At 42.9% G+C, this 16,751-nt stretch overlaps 1 protein-coding gene across 3 annotated transcripts in view; it reads left to right on the forward strand.

Annotated features, from left to right (window-relative positions):
- Positions 1-16,751, forward strand: part of ESRRB (estrogen related receptor beta) — a 128,599-nt gene that overhangs the window by 23,374 nt on the left and 88,474 nt on the right. The window contains exon 3 of one of the 3 annotated variants that reach the window (XM_085582171.1): positions 5,056-5,097. The exons of 1 other annotated variant lie outside the window; for it this stretch is intronic. In XM_085582171.1, coding sequence (XP_085438297.1) covers positions 5,056-5,097 — 42 coding nt within the window. Of the gene's footprint in view, positions 1-5,055; positions 5,157-16,751 lie in introns of all 3 variants that reach the window. One more of the 3 variants, XM_085582173.1, reaches the window with a different exon arrangement.

Below are 16,751 nucleotides of genomic sequence, written 5' to 3' on the forward strand. Positions count from 1 at the left end.
TTGGGTTTTTTGGCAAGTTTAACTCAGTGTTAAACCAGTCTAGGAATGATTTGTTCCTTTTCCTTGAACCTGGCATGACAAGCAGGACAATGGGGAGAGATTATGGCAATTGTAATAGAAATAAATATTTTTTTTTACTTCATAAGACTTTCATGAAATATATTTTTCTCAAGCTTTCTTTTTCTTTTTTGTTCTTTTTTTTCCCAGTACATGCGGTCTGCAAAAGTAATTACAATTGAGGGAATGGGAAAAAAATGACTGAGTCTGTTGAATAAACTGCATAAAAGGACTTAGATGGGACTCTGAAAAGGGAACCAATTCTTGCTGCACTGTTGCTGATTGCATGAACAGGAGTGGTTTGTGAAGCAAGAGGTGTGAACTCAGACTAAAGCTCACTCTTTTATGGATTTCACATGTGGAATGTGTATGTCCTTCACGCACATACACTGTGCACTTGTATTTGCAACCATGTATGCACTCCCACTCTTGCACATGATCTTAATTCCCCAGGTGCTGTTCCTCCTGTGGGCTTGCTGCTGTCTCAGAAGGGACACGGATGCAGGTGCCTGACATGTGCTTTCAAACTTTAGAAAGTATAGATCTACTTCCACCTTTTTACCATTCCTTTCATCTTCAAACTGAGAGCAGGGAAATCTCTGGTGTTTGACATAAACATGAATTGGACGGTGAAAATGGGCTCGTTTCCAGGTAAAGCTGATCTCACATTAAACAACTCCCACTTGAATTATACCATGTATTGGATATATTTGCATGAAGTGAAGTGTGTCTAAATATAGTTATAGTGATTCACAATGACGGTATTGCCGTGCACACGTGTAAACCTTTGCTGTTTCATTTTGTGCACACCAACATTTTACCTCTAGCACAAAATCCTGGGACAGCAGTGAAAACACAGCGTTCTCATGTATAAGCAGACATTTAAGCCCACTGGCAGGCACATTGTGTGTGGTGTTGGTTTTGCTCAGGGAAGGTTTGTGCTGGCCCTCAGGATTTTGCAGTTGTACGTACATGGACGCACGCTCCGTGTTTGCATAGAACTGATGGAGTGCTTACAGGTTTGACAGCGTTCTGGCACTACAAGCAATGATTCCTGGTTTGGTGGGGGGCAGGCAAGTGCCCCAGCTATTATAACAGTGTGAATTCATTCCGTGTATGGGGGGGTGGCTGCCAAGCTGCGGGGCCCTGAGCGCGTTCCTGGGGTGGCCGTGTCGGGGGTCTGGCCCCATCCGCCCCATGCAGCGAGCCACGCTCCACATCCTCATTATCCACACAGTTCAAAAAGCAGTCCTGGGCGGACCATCACGCTCCACAAAAGGCTGTATCGATTGGGCTGTCGGAGCATTTCCCGGGGTCCTTTATATCTCTTTGCCTCTTCGTCAGTAATGAAGAGGCCGAGCGCGGAGAGAGTCAGCAGACTCCCAGCTGCTGGGATTTCTTCATCTTCTCATCAGGATTTTAATTAGACACGTCCGAGAGGGCAGCACCGTGTGAGGGCAGGCGGGAGCTTTATCAAGCAGGCCACTTCTTTAATTACTGTTTACTGACAGATAACAAGGGAGGGGAGGTGGCAGCAGATTGTTGCAGGGGGAAGCGGGGAAAGGACAGCAGTCCCCAGAGTGTGCACTCAGCAAGAAGGCCTTTGCTAGGGATCGAGTGGAAATTGTTCTGCTCTCCCCATCCTGACATCCTATTTACCTGTTGCCAGAATGGGAAAGGTTCCCCTTGCCCCTTTCCTAGAGAACAGAAAATAGATCTGAAAGGTGTTATGGGCCAGAAACCGAAGGAGTGAAACACACACATTTGGTTAGAGAAGAATGAGAGAACTGGCTCTTCTAGGCTACCAGGATCCTCACCTGAGTGGTTCTGAGTAGCCCTTCCCAGCCCTGAGCTTCCCTGTGGATTTTCTGACACTGCACAGTAGGAATCAAAATTATTTTCTTCTCCTTCTGTCTGGAACTGTCAGCCTTCCTCTCTCCCACTACCACCATGGCTGTTTTGTCTGCAAGAAACCTTCTTCCGTCTTTCCATGTGTCTTCAGCACTGGTGGTATGAGGGCAGTCTGCTCTGTGGTTGCTTCTGACATGGCCTTCATCCCTGCTGTCTTTTGGGCCAATTCTGCACCTGGTATGAATACTAGCTTCAGCCAGTCCTCTTCTGTTTGGCCCCAGGATACACATACCCCTCCCATCTTCTGTCTCCTTCCCCTTAAGGTGTTTTTTGGACATCATTTGTATCCCGGCTGCTGTGTCCTGCTGGATCAGAGCCCTGTTTTCAGTTTTGTAGAGCTATATTTTGATTGTTTTGTGTTTTGACAGCGGAATGATGTTCACAGTCCCCCACAGAGCAAGAGGCTGGGTAGATCACTGCTCCCTGGCTCAGCCAGCCCCTTGGGACAGACAGTGCCTGCAGTGGAGTGCAGCAGTTAGTGTGCACAAGAACAGCCCTATGGTGAACTAAACTCAGCAGAAATTTTCTCTGAAGATCATGCCACAGTCTTGGCTGCATTTTTATCCACTGTAAGGCAGTCTGATGCTTCCAAAATACTGTTGCCATCCCAAAATGTAAGATGGCATGTACCAGAGCTTGGTTTCCATTGTTGCCAAAAAACTCCCACTGCTCTGAGCAGAACAAGATCTGGAGGATGTGCTTGGGATCAGCAAGGACTTGGTAATTGGACTGTTGTTCTTTCATTTTGCTACGCAGTAGCGAGCAGATTATAGAACCCACACATTATAGATTTCCTGTCATCCCTCATGAATCAAGCTCCACCGTCTTATTTACTGTCGGCCAAGGCCTGTGAATAACATCACCGAGGGATCCGCTCCCAAGCAGTTGTGCAAACACACAGTACAGAGCCATTGCTTGCGCCTTGGAGCTGCCAGCCCACCTTCCCCCATCACAACACCTATGGCAGAGAAGGGTCCTCTCTTTCCTGTCTTCATGGAATGGCTCCTGGCTTCCCTGGGAGCTCACAGTTTGTAACACTGGAGGCAAATATCTGTTATCTAATTAATATTAAATCCCACAAATTTAAGTTTATGACATTTCTGGTCACAATTCTGGCTGTTGTGTACACTCATACCTACATGCACCAAGGATGTGGACTTCCAGTTTCCAGGGAACCATGTTAGTCTGGTTTGTACTCAAGGCACAGCACTGGATGTAAGGACATGGGAACAGCTCTCAGCCTCATCAAAGACTGCTAAGAAATTCTGCTGTCCTACATAGAGAATGTAACACATTATAGACTTGATTTATCAGAATATATCTTCTCAAGTTTCCCAAAATTCCAGATCAAGATTTTGAAAATGTGTGAGAAATTGAATTCAGGTGGGAGATTTGCCGTAGTGAAGGGTTAACGCTCTCACGTTCCCCACCCCCTCCCTTTTTTGTTTTTTCAAAGTTCATTGTGTTTCCCTGGAAGTGAGGGGAAATTTGGTTTGTCTACTTCAGGCCAGCAGGCCAGTTGGAACCTTGTGCCTTGCTCTGGATCTTCCTATAAACTCTGGCCTTCCAAGTGACAAAATTGGATGCCCAGGAATTAAGTTAAAAGGACTGAAGTGCTCATTTGTTTCTGTTAGACTGGTTAGTATTGGAAATATAGATGTTAGGCAAGATCTGGGGAATGTATCTTCAAATAGTAAGAGGCTTTGTCCAAGAGGAAGTGACTGAAGCCATTTACTATGTCTGATATTGACAGAGCTGGAAGTAAATGGACTTTGATTGCAATATGGGGAGAGTTCAGTTTGATGTTACAAACTGGTACTGATACAGAAGCATTAGAATAGACTGTCTGGGAGGGGCTAAAATTTTTGACAGATATTTTTCCAGCCTGTTTTGAAAAAAACAGTGCTGCCACAGCATTATCCGTTGGGATAGAAGGATTTACCTCACACCTGACCTGGTCCTAGCCTTCTTTATTGTGACTGTGATCTATTAAGACATGTATGTCCAGCTGATGTAAGCTTGAGATGTGTGCAGGTGCACACTTACATCAAATAAGCACTACTATCTATAAGGTACCAGGATCATTTACAAAGGAGTACAAGTGCTCCACATTCCTTTAAAGGCCTGCCATCCAAATGCTAATATACCCAACCACAGTAAGTCTTCAAAAGAGATGGCAGCAGCACTCTTTCTTGCTTAACCAACTTCCTTAGATTTTATCTTTGTTTCCCTTGCCACATACAACAAACAGACTAGTATCACCATCTTTTTTCTTTACTGTTGCATTGGGGGGTTCATTTCAGTTGATCATACCACTGCCACTTTCCACTGTTCATGGAATTTTTTTTTTCCAAACCAGCAATTTTTGTATTTTAAAGAAAAAGTCCTGAATTATGCCTTCCTTCCATTTAGAAACAAATCAAGAAGATTCTTCTTTGCTAATGTCAGTAAGTGGGGCCACCAAACAGGAATGGAAAGACAGGGTAAGGGGGGCTGGGCAAAATGGAGAGGAGGGGAAGCAAATAGTTATAAGCAGTTGATGAACAAGAGACTGAGGGTGTGGAGTGTGGGGGAATAGTGTTTGGAGGAGTGAGATGAGGGCAAAGGAAAGGGTTAGCATGGGAAGGCAGAGACAGTGAAAAGAAGAAAGTAGGCTGAGGTGGGCTAGAGAGGAGAGAGGCATGATTTAGATTGAATGGTTGGAGGAGCCTCTGCATCATGATTTCTCAATTGTCACCAGGGTCTGAAATTTATTCAGTGTTTCATGCTCCTCATGCTTTTCACAAAGGAGGATGAGCTACCTTTGCATCCTATTTACTCTATTACCTTGGTTGGTTGTAGCAGCCCATGTGGAGGATTCATCCCATGTGGTAATCCACAAAAGTGTCATTGTGATGCTTCCTGACAGAATTTCTTTGCTGTAAAAGTAACAACAAACTCTAAAAATGGCATTTAAAATGGTACTAATGCAAAAACTGGATGATGGAAAAAGACCAGTTATCCTCTTCAAGCACTTCTGTCTACCTGATTGTGTGTCTTGTACAACTCATGTTTTAGCTACATCACTGTATGCTGTTTCCTTCGCAGGACCCCTGCCTCATTCACTGCATGTGATGGACCTGCTCTGAGGTAAATCAGAGTTACACAGTGAAAGAGACCATCTGTAGGACCCCTGCCTCATTTGTCAGGTGTGTATTGAGTGAGACAAGGCACTGCAGGAGAGAAAGGGAAGCTTTTACAGCTGAGGCAGTGAAATTCTGACCTGACAGTTGACTTTTCTGTATGTGACTATTTCTATATGATAGTTTCCGGGGTTTTTTGAAGCAGCTGCTATGCCAGGGGTTGTTTAATTGTGTGTTCCTTATTTTATAGGGGACCTTTTAGTCCCAAAGGACCTACTTTACAGAAACACTGAGTGCTTAAACCTGCAAATTAACTGAATGAGAGTCCACTAAACCTGAGGTGCTGTACAAGCACGGATCAGTCAGGCTGTTGGTGTCTTGGAGTAGGCACCCAGAATTAGCAGATATGTTTTAACACCATGTTCAATCATTCATCCATAAAATGGGAATAAAAATACCCTCTCCTCTCATAGAGGTATGTGGAAATAAATGATCTTGGGGTAGTGAAGCTCTTGGACAATGTAATGACAAACCCATAGAAAAACACATAAGGAAATTAATAACTCTCTAGAGCTAGGTTTGAATAATGTGCAGTAAATAAGGCCTGGGGCCACACCCTGAACAATGAGCAGAAACCAGCATCTCAAGCAGCTGCTCATTACATAGTAAAAATCCCTTCTGAGTGCAGTCTGAGATGAGGTGCTGTGAAAAAAAATATGATCCTGTAATTATGGACTCTAAAATAGTACATATGTACTTGAAGGTTAAGAGCATTTTTTACAAGTAAACACAATTGTGGTTTTTCCTAACTCTTGACTTCACTTGTAGTCTGCTGTATTTAACACATAGTTTTTGTCTTTCTTTCATGAGTCCTGTCAAGGTTTGCAGATCTATGAGCTTAGGATCATTTTGTCACAGCCTCTCCATTTGGATTAAGTGCTGCCATTTCATGTAGTTGCAGATCAACTAAATGCAGGTAGTCAAAACCTGCTCATTTCTATATTATGTATTCCACATGTTATACTCTCCACTGAAGTGCAAATTTCTGTGAGTGAGAAAGGCAGATCTGATTCTATAATTTGCCATCATGAGCAAAACTGACACCCAGATGCTCTTCTTCTTAACAGTGAAGGAAATGGGGATATTTGAGAACTTACAGCCTACTAACAGTAATTAAAACAATAAGTTCCCCAGCAGCAATGTGCAAAAGGACAATGTCACTAGGGCTAGGAAATTTCTTTAGAAGTCTTTGCTGTCAGATATTCAGGAAGAATGGCAAAGCTCAAGGAATTACTGAAAGTATGCAGAATTACAACATTCAAAGTACATAATTTTCAATGACTACAATTTTGATGACTACTTATGTTCTTGTTTAGGAACAAATATAAGAGGGACATTTTACAAAGGTATGTAGCAGTAGGACAAGGGAAATTGATTTCAAACTGGAAGAGGGTAGATTTACATTAGATTTTAGGAAGAAATTCTTTACTGTGAGGGTGGTGAAGCATTGGAACAGGTTGCCCAGAGAAGCTGTGGCTGCTTTATCATTGGAAGTGTTCATTGCCAGACTGGATGGGGCTTGAAGCAACCTGTTCTAATGGAAAGTGTCCCTGCCCATGGCAGGGGGTTGGAATTAAGTAATCTTCAAGGTTCTTTCCAACCCAAACCATTCTTTGATTCTATGAAGTATATAGTGACTGTAATCCAGAAGTGTTAAACTCTGTCAAGTTGAGAAGTAAAAGGTTAATGGTGTTGGGATGATGAGTGTACAAACTTAATGCTGGTTAACCTTTCCATGCCATGTCTGATATTTGCTATAATTTGAAGAGAGAATGCTATGGATAGTAGAGGAAGTAGACCTTTGTCATGTATCCCTGACATTTTGTTTGTAAAGATTAGAGTTGTCTATTACAGGTGTCTAAGAAATGTGCCATAAAATGTTTTTGTCTTATATTTTCCCCTTTTTCTCCCTTATTAACTATTGCAAATACCCAAAGAAGAATTTGTTGGACTATTTAGGCTGTAGAATTGATGCCTCTCTCAAGGATGACTAGTATTACTGTTGGCTGGTTTATGGCTTGGAAAGCACTGGTTCCCACATGTGCTGCAGATAATGGTTCATTCAGAAAATAAAGTAAGCAAAACTGATCAAACATATTTTAACCTGTATGAGAGACTGAATGAGTGTCATTTGCAGCGGCTTAATTGCTCAGTTTTAACAGTTTCATCAGATAAATGTACTGTGTGTCTTAAAGACAACACATGGAAAAGTGATGCCAGGGTACCCAAGTGCAGGAACTCTCACAAAAATCCCCTTAGGCAGGGCCTGGCATTAGTGGCAAAAGGAGAGCAAAGAGCAATTTAAAAAATATAACAATCTGTTCTTGTAGGGGTCAGACAGCAAGAGGCAGCACATGTGCTGGGTGGGAGCCATCAGTGAGAGCTGGTTTCCCCATGGGATATATAGACCTGGACTATCAAAGTAAGCTGGGGCTAGGACAAACAGATGTTATGCCAAACACGTCAGCAGAGCTAGTCTGTTTTGCATAGGTGTCTGATCTTACTTGGCAGGCTTTAAGCTCTCTTCTGAATCTCAGGGTGGAATATAACCACTGTGATTTCATCCTAACTGCTCTGTTCTCCACATATGATGCAACTCTTGGGTATTACTTCTAACCTATGCAAGCAGGAAGCTGAGGCACAGGGTGATGTGTTGCCAGGTGCACAGCTCATGAATGTCCAACCCCAGTCACACACTTCTGCTTCCCTTCAGTGAGAGAAGGAGGGAGCCTGTGGGTCACTGCATTACCAAAGTAAACAGTCTTTGCCTACAGGTGTCTTATTGATAGACTTAGGCAGTGTTAGTGCCCCCAGAGTGATGTTTTAAAACACCATCCTGAAGCATCCCTGCACAACAGGCACTCTGCTCTCTGGAAAACTGGCTTAGGACAGAGTGGGGTAGGTGAACCTCAACATAAGGGCTAGTGGCCCTCACACGGTTGTGGCAGTGCAGGGATAATGTCAGGCCTTCAATTGCAAAAACTGTGTTTGACCAGAGGGTATGATCCTAACCTTGCCCAGGGGCAGGAAGCTGGAGTCTCACTTTTGCAGACCTGACAAGCAGAAAGTGTTTATTTCCTGCTCTGGATCCACGATCCAGGAGGAATGAATAAAAGTGATTTAATCTTCAGCGTGAGGAAAATCACCTGACTGAGCAGGACACAGAGGACAAATGGGAAATGGGACCTTAGCTTGCCTGGCCAGGAGGGCTGGGGAAACAGAAGTGAGGCACAGGATCAGAATCGCTAATTGTTATTTATTATTAATTTTCTGATTTTTCCCTTGCTTGGATTCCACGATTGCTGGAAATCAGGGCTCCTCTGGCTGTCTGGGTGCATCTGTGACATTGACTCTGTCTTTGAGATGGGGAGCACCCTCTGGTGGTTAAGGATAATCTGACATTTCCTGGGATTGGCGCCCATCATCCCTACAAGCTGCCAGTTAAGGCAGACACGAGGCAATGCTGGCATACTGTCAATATTGGGAAGGGTATTTGGGACACAAATATTCACTCTGACTCGCTAACCCAGGAATCTGATTCTTAGGAACCATTTCAGTGCAGTGAAAGTGTGTAAGGTGCGTTTGTTCTCACTACCATGATGTTGTGTAAAAGCCCACTTACATGCCCTTCTTGCTTTCTCCAAATGAGAGGGCAAGTAAAACTCAATGTACTTCATTAATTCCCAGTGGACACAAAGTCCTGCTGTGACTCTCCTTAGGGACTGTGGTTTCCTGCCTCAGCTCTCGCTCCTGTCTCCCAAAAGCTCTAGTCTGCACTCAGAGCTTTCCCTGGCCCATCTCTGGCTGGATTTCCTCTGCCTAGGGTGCTAAAGCCAGGACAGCACAGTTCCTTTGCAGGGAACAGAGTAATTCAGCTCAGGTTTCCCTTCTCCTTCCCTAAGTGGATTAACAGGCTGAAGGGATGTCTCTGCCTGCCTGCCTCAATCTTCATTAGCTAACATGTTTCGCCAGCTGCAGTCACATCCTGGGCAGGACAGCTGTTTGACAGGGCTGGATTCTGGCCCCAGCCTCTCACAAAGGCTGTTGCATCTTCTGAGAGATTTTTCTTCATAAAGGCTCTGTGGGCTGCCCTGGATGCCAGAGACATAGGGCAGGAGTGCTGCAAAATGTACATTATTGCCCTGTCCACTACTTGCTTTACAAGAACTAATCTGCATCCTCTGCTGACTGCAACTCCGTGCCTCTGTGTAATGCATGAACAGCAGAAAACATTCCAAAGCAGCACCCACATGTGCTTTTTTATTCTTTTTCCCTCCTGTTTCCCAGGCAAGGGAGTATCCTGAATATACTGGGATGTCTCTGAAACTTTTGTTACCTGTCTGTCACTTCTGGATGCCCTTTCTTGGGTGCTTGTTGGCAGTCAGTTTGAATGCAGTATTTCCTAACAGGCTGTTTGCAAGAAAGTGACCCTACCTCCTCAGCTGCTTCTTCCTGTTGCTTTGTAGTAGTTGTTAATGGGTGTTGCACCCTTGGACAGAAAACACTAGTGCTGTTGTTGCCTCAGTTCAGACAATATCTTTTCTACACAAGTAAGATGTACACTTTAAATTGCATTGATTTTGGAACAATCCATTTAAACTAGCGAAAATACAAATTGTGGATGCTCTCCTGCCAGTTTGAGGATGCTTTATTTTTGCTCATTGGTTGTCTAAACAGATTAAGTTTCTATAGTAATGAGTGCCTCTTGCACCACCTTAAGTTAATCTATTTCAAATTGTATCTTGATTATATGTGGTAACATTCTCACCCAAAGAAAGGCTGCAACAAAAGGAGGTGAACACTGGGCATCACTAGTACCATCAGGGGCCACCTGTGCCCAGGCAATAGGGAGGGAAATGTTCTTATTTTGGTTTGTAATCTGACCGTTGTGGCAGGGAAAGTTGGTGTGCCATGCTCTGAAAGCAAGTTCAAGTGGCCAGGAACAAAATCAAAATGGATTTTTTTTTCTTTTAGCAAGTTGGGAGGGAAATAAAAAGTACATGAGTATGAAGGGGCAAAGGACACTACAGACTTTGAAGGATTTTAGAACCTAAAGCTGTATTTAGCAAACTAAGGGATGGATTCAATTTCCTAAACAACATATGCTAAAGTACACAAATTAATAACCCCAGCCCTTATGAACTAGAAGTCTATTTGGTTTGGCCCTGTAAAGCCACAAGTCAATGGTCAAAGCAGAACAGCTCCCTGGAGAGCCCTTGCTTGGAGAAGCTTGCTGGTTCTCGTTCCCTGGGGGTTGCAGCCATCTCTGGAGCACTTCCCTCTCAAGGCTATGTAGCTGTCAGTGCTTAATGATGTGCTTCCCAGAGTGGGAAACAAAGGTTACACTACTCTAAAAACATAACCTGTCTCTGAATGGGCAGCGCAAGAATTTTCCTTTGAGAGGCCACGTAAGACCTGTTTTATTGAAAGGAAAACAGATCCCTTTTTTACTGCCCTTTGTTTGCAGGAATATAAACTGTAAGAACAAATCTGGTTTTATATATTTACAAGTAGCAGAAATCCCTTTATGTGTGGGGAGGAACAGACTTGGAAGGAGGCAGTTAGGACCTGCTGAAACACCCTCATGGTCAGATTTTGTGCTTTTCTGATGTTGAGGTTGCCTTGACCTTGATGAAGATGATACTCTCTTGCTCTTAGTTTCCCTAAGTACTTTATGCATAATGAGTTATTTTGCTGCCTTTGCAGTAGCTTTAATGGCACAAAACAATGTCCTGATTTGAGACCAGAGTTGAGCAAGAAGATTATTGGTGTGGAGTAATGCAAGATATACTAGCAGAGGCTAAGCAGAAATAAACCAGGATAGTTGAATAAGATGTGTCTAAAGCAGTAGATTACCATTTGCTCCTGCCCTTTTCATCCCAACCTCTGGCATTTCATCAGTAATGAATTGCAGGCAGCCATGAATGGACACAGTGCAGGCTGTTCCTCTCTCATAATCTGTTCAATCCCCATCAGTGACCCTCTTGTAACACTAGTTCTGCAACATCTTCTAGTGAAAGACTCTGGTAGTGGTTGATAATTTCCACACCCTTGTACCCCTCTCTGGTCTGCTGACCAAAGCCAGAACAAGAAGATAGTTACCAGATCTGACTGACTGGACAGATCTGTCTGTCTCAACAGCTTTTTTTTTTAGTTTGTTTTGAAGGGTCATCTCTGAATACTGAAGGGTGTTCTTTTAGGGAACAGTTGATAGAAAACTATCAACTATGATTTTAGGGAATAACTCCTCCTCATCCTCCAGTTTTGGGAAACAGTAAGAAATTGCATTCAGAAAGAGAGTACAGTATCTTTAAAAGGAATTCTTAATACCATATCAATAATTCTGCATTTCCATGCTGACCTTTTTCAGTTCACATATTTCTTCATGTTTACTCTGCTAGTCTTTCCCTCCCCTTAAGTTTAAAATGTTTAGGTGATCTTTGGTTACAGACTAGACTGACATGCTTTCTGTGCAGTTAGAGTCTGGTTGCATGTAACTTCAGGGTTGCTTTCTCAGATGTGGATTGAATTGAGGATGTCTGTTGGGAGTTTCAGGTCTTGGTTTTCTCATTGGAGGTCCTTCCATCAGGCAGGTCTGTTAAATGCTTGCTGGGTCCCTAGAGACACTTGATCTGTGTTTAAAGGGAAGCAGCTGAACCACAAGAAGAGAGAAATGGCTGTATACTCAAGCACTATTGCTCTAAAGGGATCTTGCTGAAAGATGTGCAAAGCTTGCATGGCAGTCTGGGTGCCTGGGGCTCTCCATGTGCTTCATCCCAGCAGAGATCTCTGTGATGCTCTTTCTTGCCTTTCCTGCTCTGAGAAAGATAAGTTGATGGCTCCAGGATGCTTTGAGCAGAACTGTGTTTAACTCTCCTGAGACCCAGACCAGGAAAATCTCTAGAGGATTCCAAGCTTCACCTGTCTTCTACTCCCCACTCCTCTTAAAGCTGCCTCAGTGGAGAGATCCGCTCAGGGAGAGCAGGAAGTCCATAAATAAATAATTCCCTCTGTCTCTCCTGATCAGCCCAAGCAGCTGTGATTGCTCCTGAATGCCTAGGTTGCTTTCTTCTTAATGGCTTTTAAACCAATTTTGCCCTCATCTGATGACCCAGCTTCTCATTCTAGTTTTAGAGGAACAATTTCTTCTTTTAGAGAGAGGGGCTTGGGGGATATTTATGTTGTGTCAAGGGTTTTGGCTGGGTGAAATAATATAGCAATGCCAACAAAGCCACAGTTCTCTGGTTCTCTCGGGCTGCCCCATACCTTATTTTGACAAATCTCTACAGGACACCTTTAAGGGTATTGTAGATAGCATTGACCCTTGCTTGAGAGCACTAGATGCATGTGATGCTCATGGTCATCCTACAAACATTTAATAACTCTTACACCACTTTTAAGACACTATATTTTTTGGATATGTTTTACTATTGGGAGAGCTAATCACTGAGACATCTGAGTGCTTATCTTTTGCTCCACAGTGTGTAGGTGAAAGTCTGGGAACATAAGAGCATAAGCTCTCACTTTTCAGTTCAGCTGACTTAAAGCATCTCATTAATGGGCATTTGATAGCTTGACCTTATATTTAGACCTTATATTGTTGCTTTTGTACCTTGTGTGTATGAACTGTAGTAGATTTTTTTAAAAAGTGCTCCTTAAATAGCAAGTGGATAGTCAAATCTAAATGTTCTTGGTTTGTATCCTAGTGCAACCCTTGGAGTTATTTATTGCTCCTCCGGTGGGTATCATCTATGTTTGTCTACAGAGAAGTATTAGCACAATCTCCACCAGCAGAGCCTACCTGCCTGGCAGTGGGACATGCAAAGCATGATCTGAACATCCTTACAGGCTGGCCAGCTATCCTGTTGGATATGAATGAGCACAGCCTTGTGTTGTCTTGCAGGCTGATGACCATCATCCCCACAGTGCCTTTGGAAGAGGCACTAGCCTGTCTGGCTGGAATGCAGCTGCCCTGCCTATGGTTACAATGCCCAATGGGCTGATTCAGCCCATATGATTGATGGCTAATGACTTCTGTATTTTGTTGGTGTTAACCATGCCCCTTGACCAGTCACTTTAGTGAGTATCCTCATGAAATGAGCCACTTGAAACAAAGTAGCATCTCAATGTGGTATTGTTGCCTACAACCTTCTATCTCATTAGCAAGGCAGGGCCCGCTGGGTGCTACATCACTGGTAGTTAAGCAGTGTATCTGAAGCAGTGGCAATCTTTCCCACTGTCTTACTTCTCTTCTGTTTCTGTCCAGCTTCTTGCTTCTCTGGAAAAGCAATGGGTTAAGCAAGAAGTGCTGTCCCCAGACAAATCTGGTAGCAGCAACTTCTGGAAGTTACGTCACAAAAGCCTGCCCTTTACTGTGTTGCTGACTGCAGTGGTTATGAAATATTGCCAAATGTTGAGGGGCAAGGTCTAAAAAATGAGTTGAGTGCTACTGAGTTCAGCTGACTGGAAATGTTTAATGGAAGATTGCTATGTTCAACAGAGGAACAGAGAGGGGAGGCATTGGTAGTCATTCATCACCACTAAAATAAAGGTGTTCGAGAAAGTAGCAAAAGAACAGTACTAGATTTTCTTTTGTAAGCAACGTGGAGATCAAAAGGACCTGTTGCTAGGAGGCTGCAGCACCAAAGTCACTCTCCAACCACATGGGACTGAGGTTTGAGTTTGCCTTAACAATGATACTGAAAAGTAATCCTTTCTACTGCTGCCATAGGAACGGTGAAGCTGGCAACATGTGACTATGAAGGATGAAGGTATTTTTGCTGAAATCCAGTGACACATGTTCCAATCTGTCAGGAGACAATTTTACTGCTGCCCACAACTGCATCTGTATTGGGATCTCTGAGAAACTTTAAGACTTGTAACTCACTCAACAGGAACTTTTCAAAGACGTCCAGGGGCTTGTACTTCCACACATGAGAAAGATCGCTGTCTTTTGGAATACATAGAGCAGCACAACAGAATTAGAACTGAGCTGGTGAGACTTCTTCTTTCCTTGGCAAGGCAGAGCTTTTTTATCTGATAACCAGCATCTGTCTCTTCATGACTGGCTAATCTTTTGACACTGTATGTTCATGTATTGCGTAGCTGTGGTTCTGAGTTGCACTGCCTCTTCTAAGTGATGCTTTGTACTATAAGCAGGGATTGTTTTTCTTGTTATTTTTTTCTCTTTATTTTTTGAAAATGTACTGCAAAAACTTGATTATTCATGGTGTGTAGGCATAGTTTTTGAATATTAATAATGTGTAGACAGAACAGTGGTTTCCTAATGCACTTTTCCATGAAGGTGTCTAAATGTAATGCAGATATGTAACTCATAATGGTACTTAAAAGTGCAAAGTATGTTAAGCTTGGAATGGGTTTTGTTGGCAAAGCTGCCTAATCAAATAATCTGCCACAGCAATTTGCTCCTGTCCAACAAATGAAATAAATGTTAATCAAGTAATATATAAACTCAAGAGGGAGCTGTTTAAAAAAATCTACATTTTTCTTGAAACACTCAAGTTAGTACAGAACAAATCTTAAAAAAGGTAATGTGTTTAATGGAACTGTTTGGAGATTCAGAGCAGAAGAGAGTTGAGATTGTTTTGCTGCTGACGCAGCATACCAGAATGAAGCTGGCATGTTGTGTGTGGTTCTAACCAAAACCTGTAGTCCATTACTATTAGAAACTGGAGTATTCTGAGGCTGGAGATGATGACCAGAAGAACAGTCCTGTGGTATCTCTCCTTTTGCCAGACAGAAACTATATCAAGTTTGCTAATGTCACATGGGACCTGTAGGTTCATCTCACTGTTAAATACTTTTGTATAGATCCACTGTTGGTGAGGTCCTCTGTATTGGCCTGACTGACCTGATGGAGTCAATAGTCTTCTATCAACTGTGCCCAGATAAGGCCAGATGGAGGTTCCTGCAGGGAAAGGAAGGTCTTTATCCTTGTTTTTTTCATCCCTTACACCCTGGAAAGGAAAGTCCTTTCACTGCTTTTCTTCTTTATAATGACCTACCTCATGTTCTAAAATAACTGTTACCTACCCAGAGAACCCAGCTAAGAGGAACTTGCACGCTTCCCCACTGTTTTTTGTCACATCATTGTGTTCAAACTGCAGTTACCTCATTGCTGTTGCTGGGAAATAAGTTATCTTGCATGTGCTTACGTCACAGACTTGGAAAAAATACCCTTTACCCTCACTGCCTAACCCTCGGTAAGCATACTTTCTTACCAATAGTAACTCTGAACAATTTTGGTTCTTTAAGCTCCACTCCTTTTCTGGGTTGAGGGCACTCAGCACTATCAATGCACATGCCAGAAGTTTTCATTTTTGGAATGCAGCATAAGAGTAAGTAACCATTATTTCTCCTGACAAGCCAGGTATTCCTCTTGATCAATCCAGTGAGTAAGCTGATACTGTGAATATTAGGGTCCTAGGGTGATTAGAATGGATGGGCTTGGAGAGGAAACCAGCAGATCATCTCCCCAAATCAGAGCAATGAACAAGCATCCCCTGTTCTACTGACTGTCCTCCTTGGCCTTTTGCAATATCAGACTTGAAGCTAGTGTACTTGAAGCTAGTGCAATTTTAGGAAAGCTAAAGTTAAAAAGATGTTCTTTGACTTTATGTCCCATCTGACAGGATGAAATACCATACTAGGAAGGCCACACTTGTGATGGAGGATTTGCAACAGCTAAGCAGAGGTAAAGATTCCTTGATGCCTTGTATTCTCTCCTTCCTCCTGGTAGCTGAGCAAATAGCCCAGCTACTGCTCTGTGGACACCTGGGATCATGGAGGGGGAAGGATTAATTTCTGCTTTGCCCAGCAAATTGAAAGCTTTGCCCAGCAAATTGAAAGAGTATAGGAAATAGTAGTTACTGTGCTAGTAAATTATGTGTAGCTGTGAGCGTGAATAAAAATCCCTTTCCAGTCAAGGTCCTGGCCATGTTCTGCCTGACCACAGTAACCCATCTGAGGATTAGTGTAACATATCATAGAAAAAAGATCACCAACAGATCAAAATTTGGACCTGGATCACAGGTCTCCACTGAAATCTTCTAAGCCTACAAGATCAATCTGTCTCTCTAATTACCTGTCTTTTCTGAGGAAGGTTTTGTACACTTAGTTAAACAACAGTTAGGCAGAGACTGACTAAGGAGTAGTTTGCTAAAACATGAAAGAAGATACACTGCTATGTTTCTGGGCAAGTAGAACAGAAGTTCTTATCGAATCTCCCAGATAACTGATGATGCAAGGAAGAGCAGAAGGCATAATCCCAGCTACATAATTTCCTCTCCTGACTCTCTCTGTGTTTCTTATTACAAATTCTTCCATAATCTGGAAAGAAATGTCTCTCTTCTGATTGTCTTTATTCTTTCCTATTTGGTAAAATACTCTGTGCCTGCCTCTTACTCTGATGCTCTGTTTTAATTTTACAAAAGTTAGATTTTCTTTGCTTGGTTTGTCTTTGGGCATGTGTGTCTCTGCAGTGAACTTTCATTTACGATATCAGCAGGAACATGTTCTGCTGTAGAACTGAGTCTTGCTATTAACAGTGCAAAGACAAAAATGGATATACAACCACACAAA

Source organism: Lonchura striata, chromosome 5 (genome assembly GCF_050655825.1).
Source record: "Lonchura striata isolate lonStrDom1 chromosome 5, ASM5065582v1, whole genome shotgun sequence".
Lineage (NCBI taxonomy): Eukaryota > Metazoa > Chordata > Aves > Passeriformes > Estrildidae > Lonchura > Lonchura striata.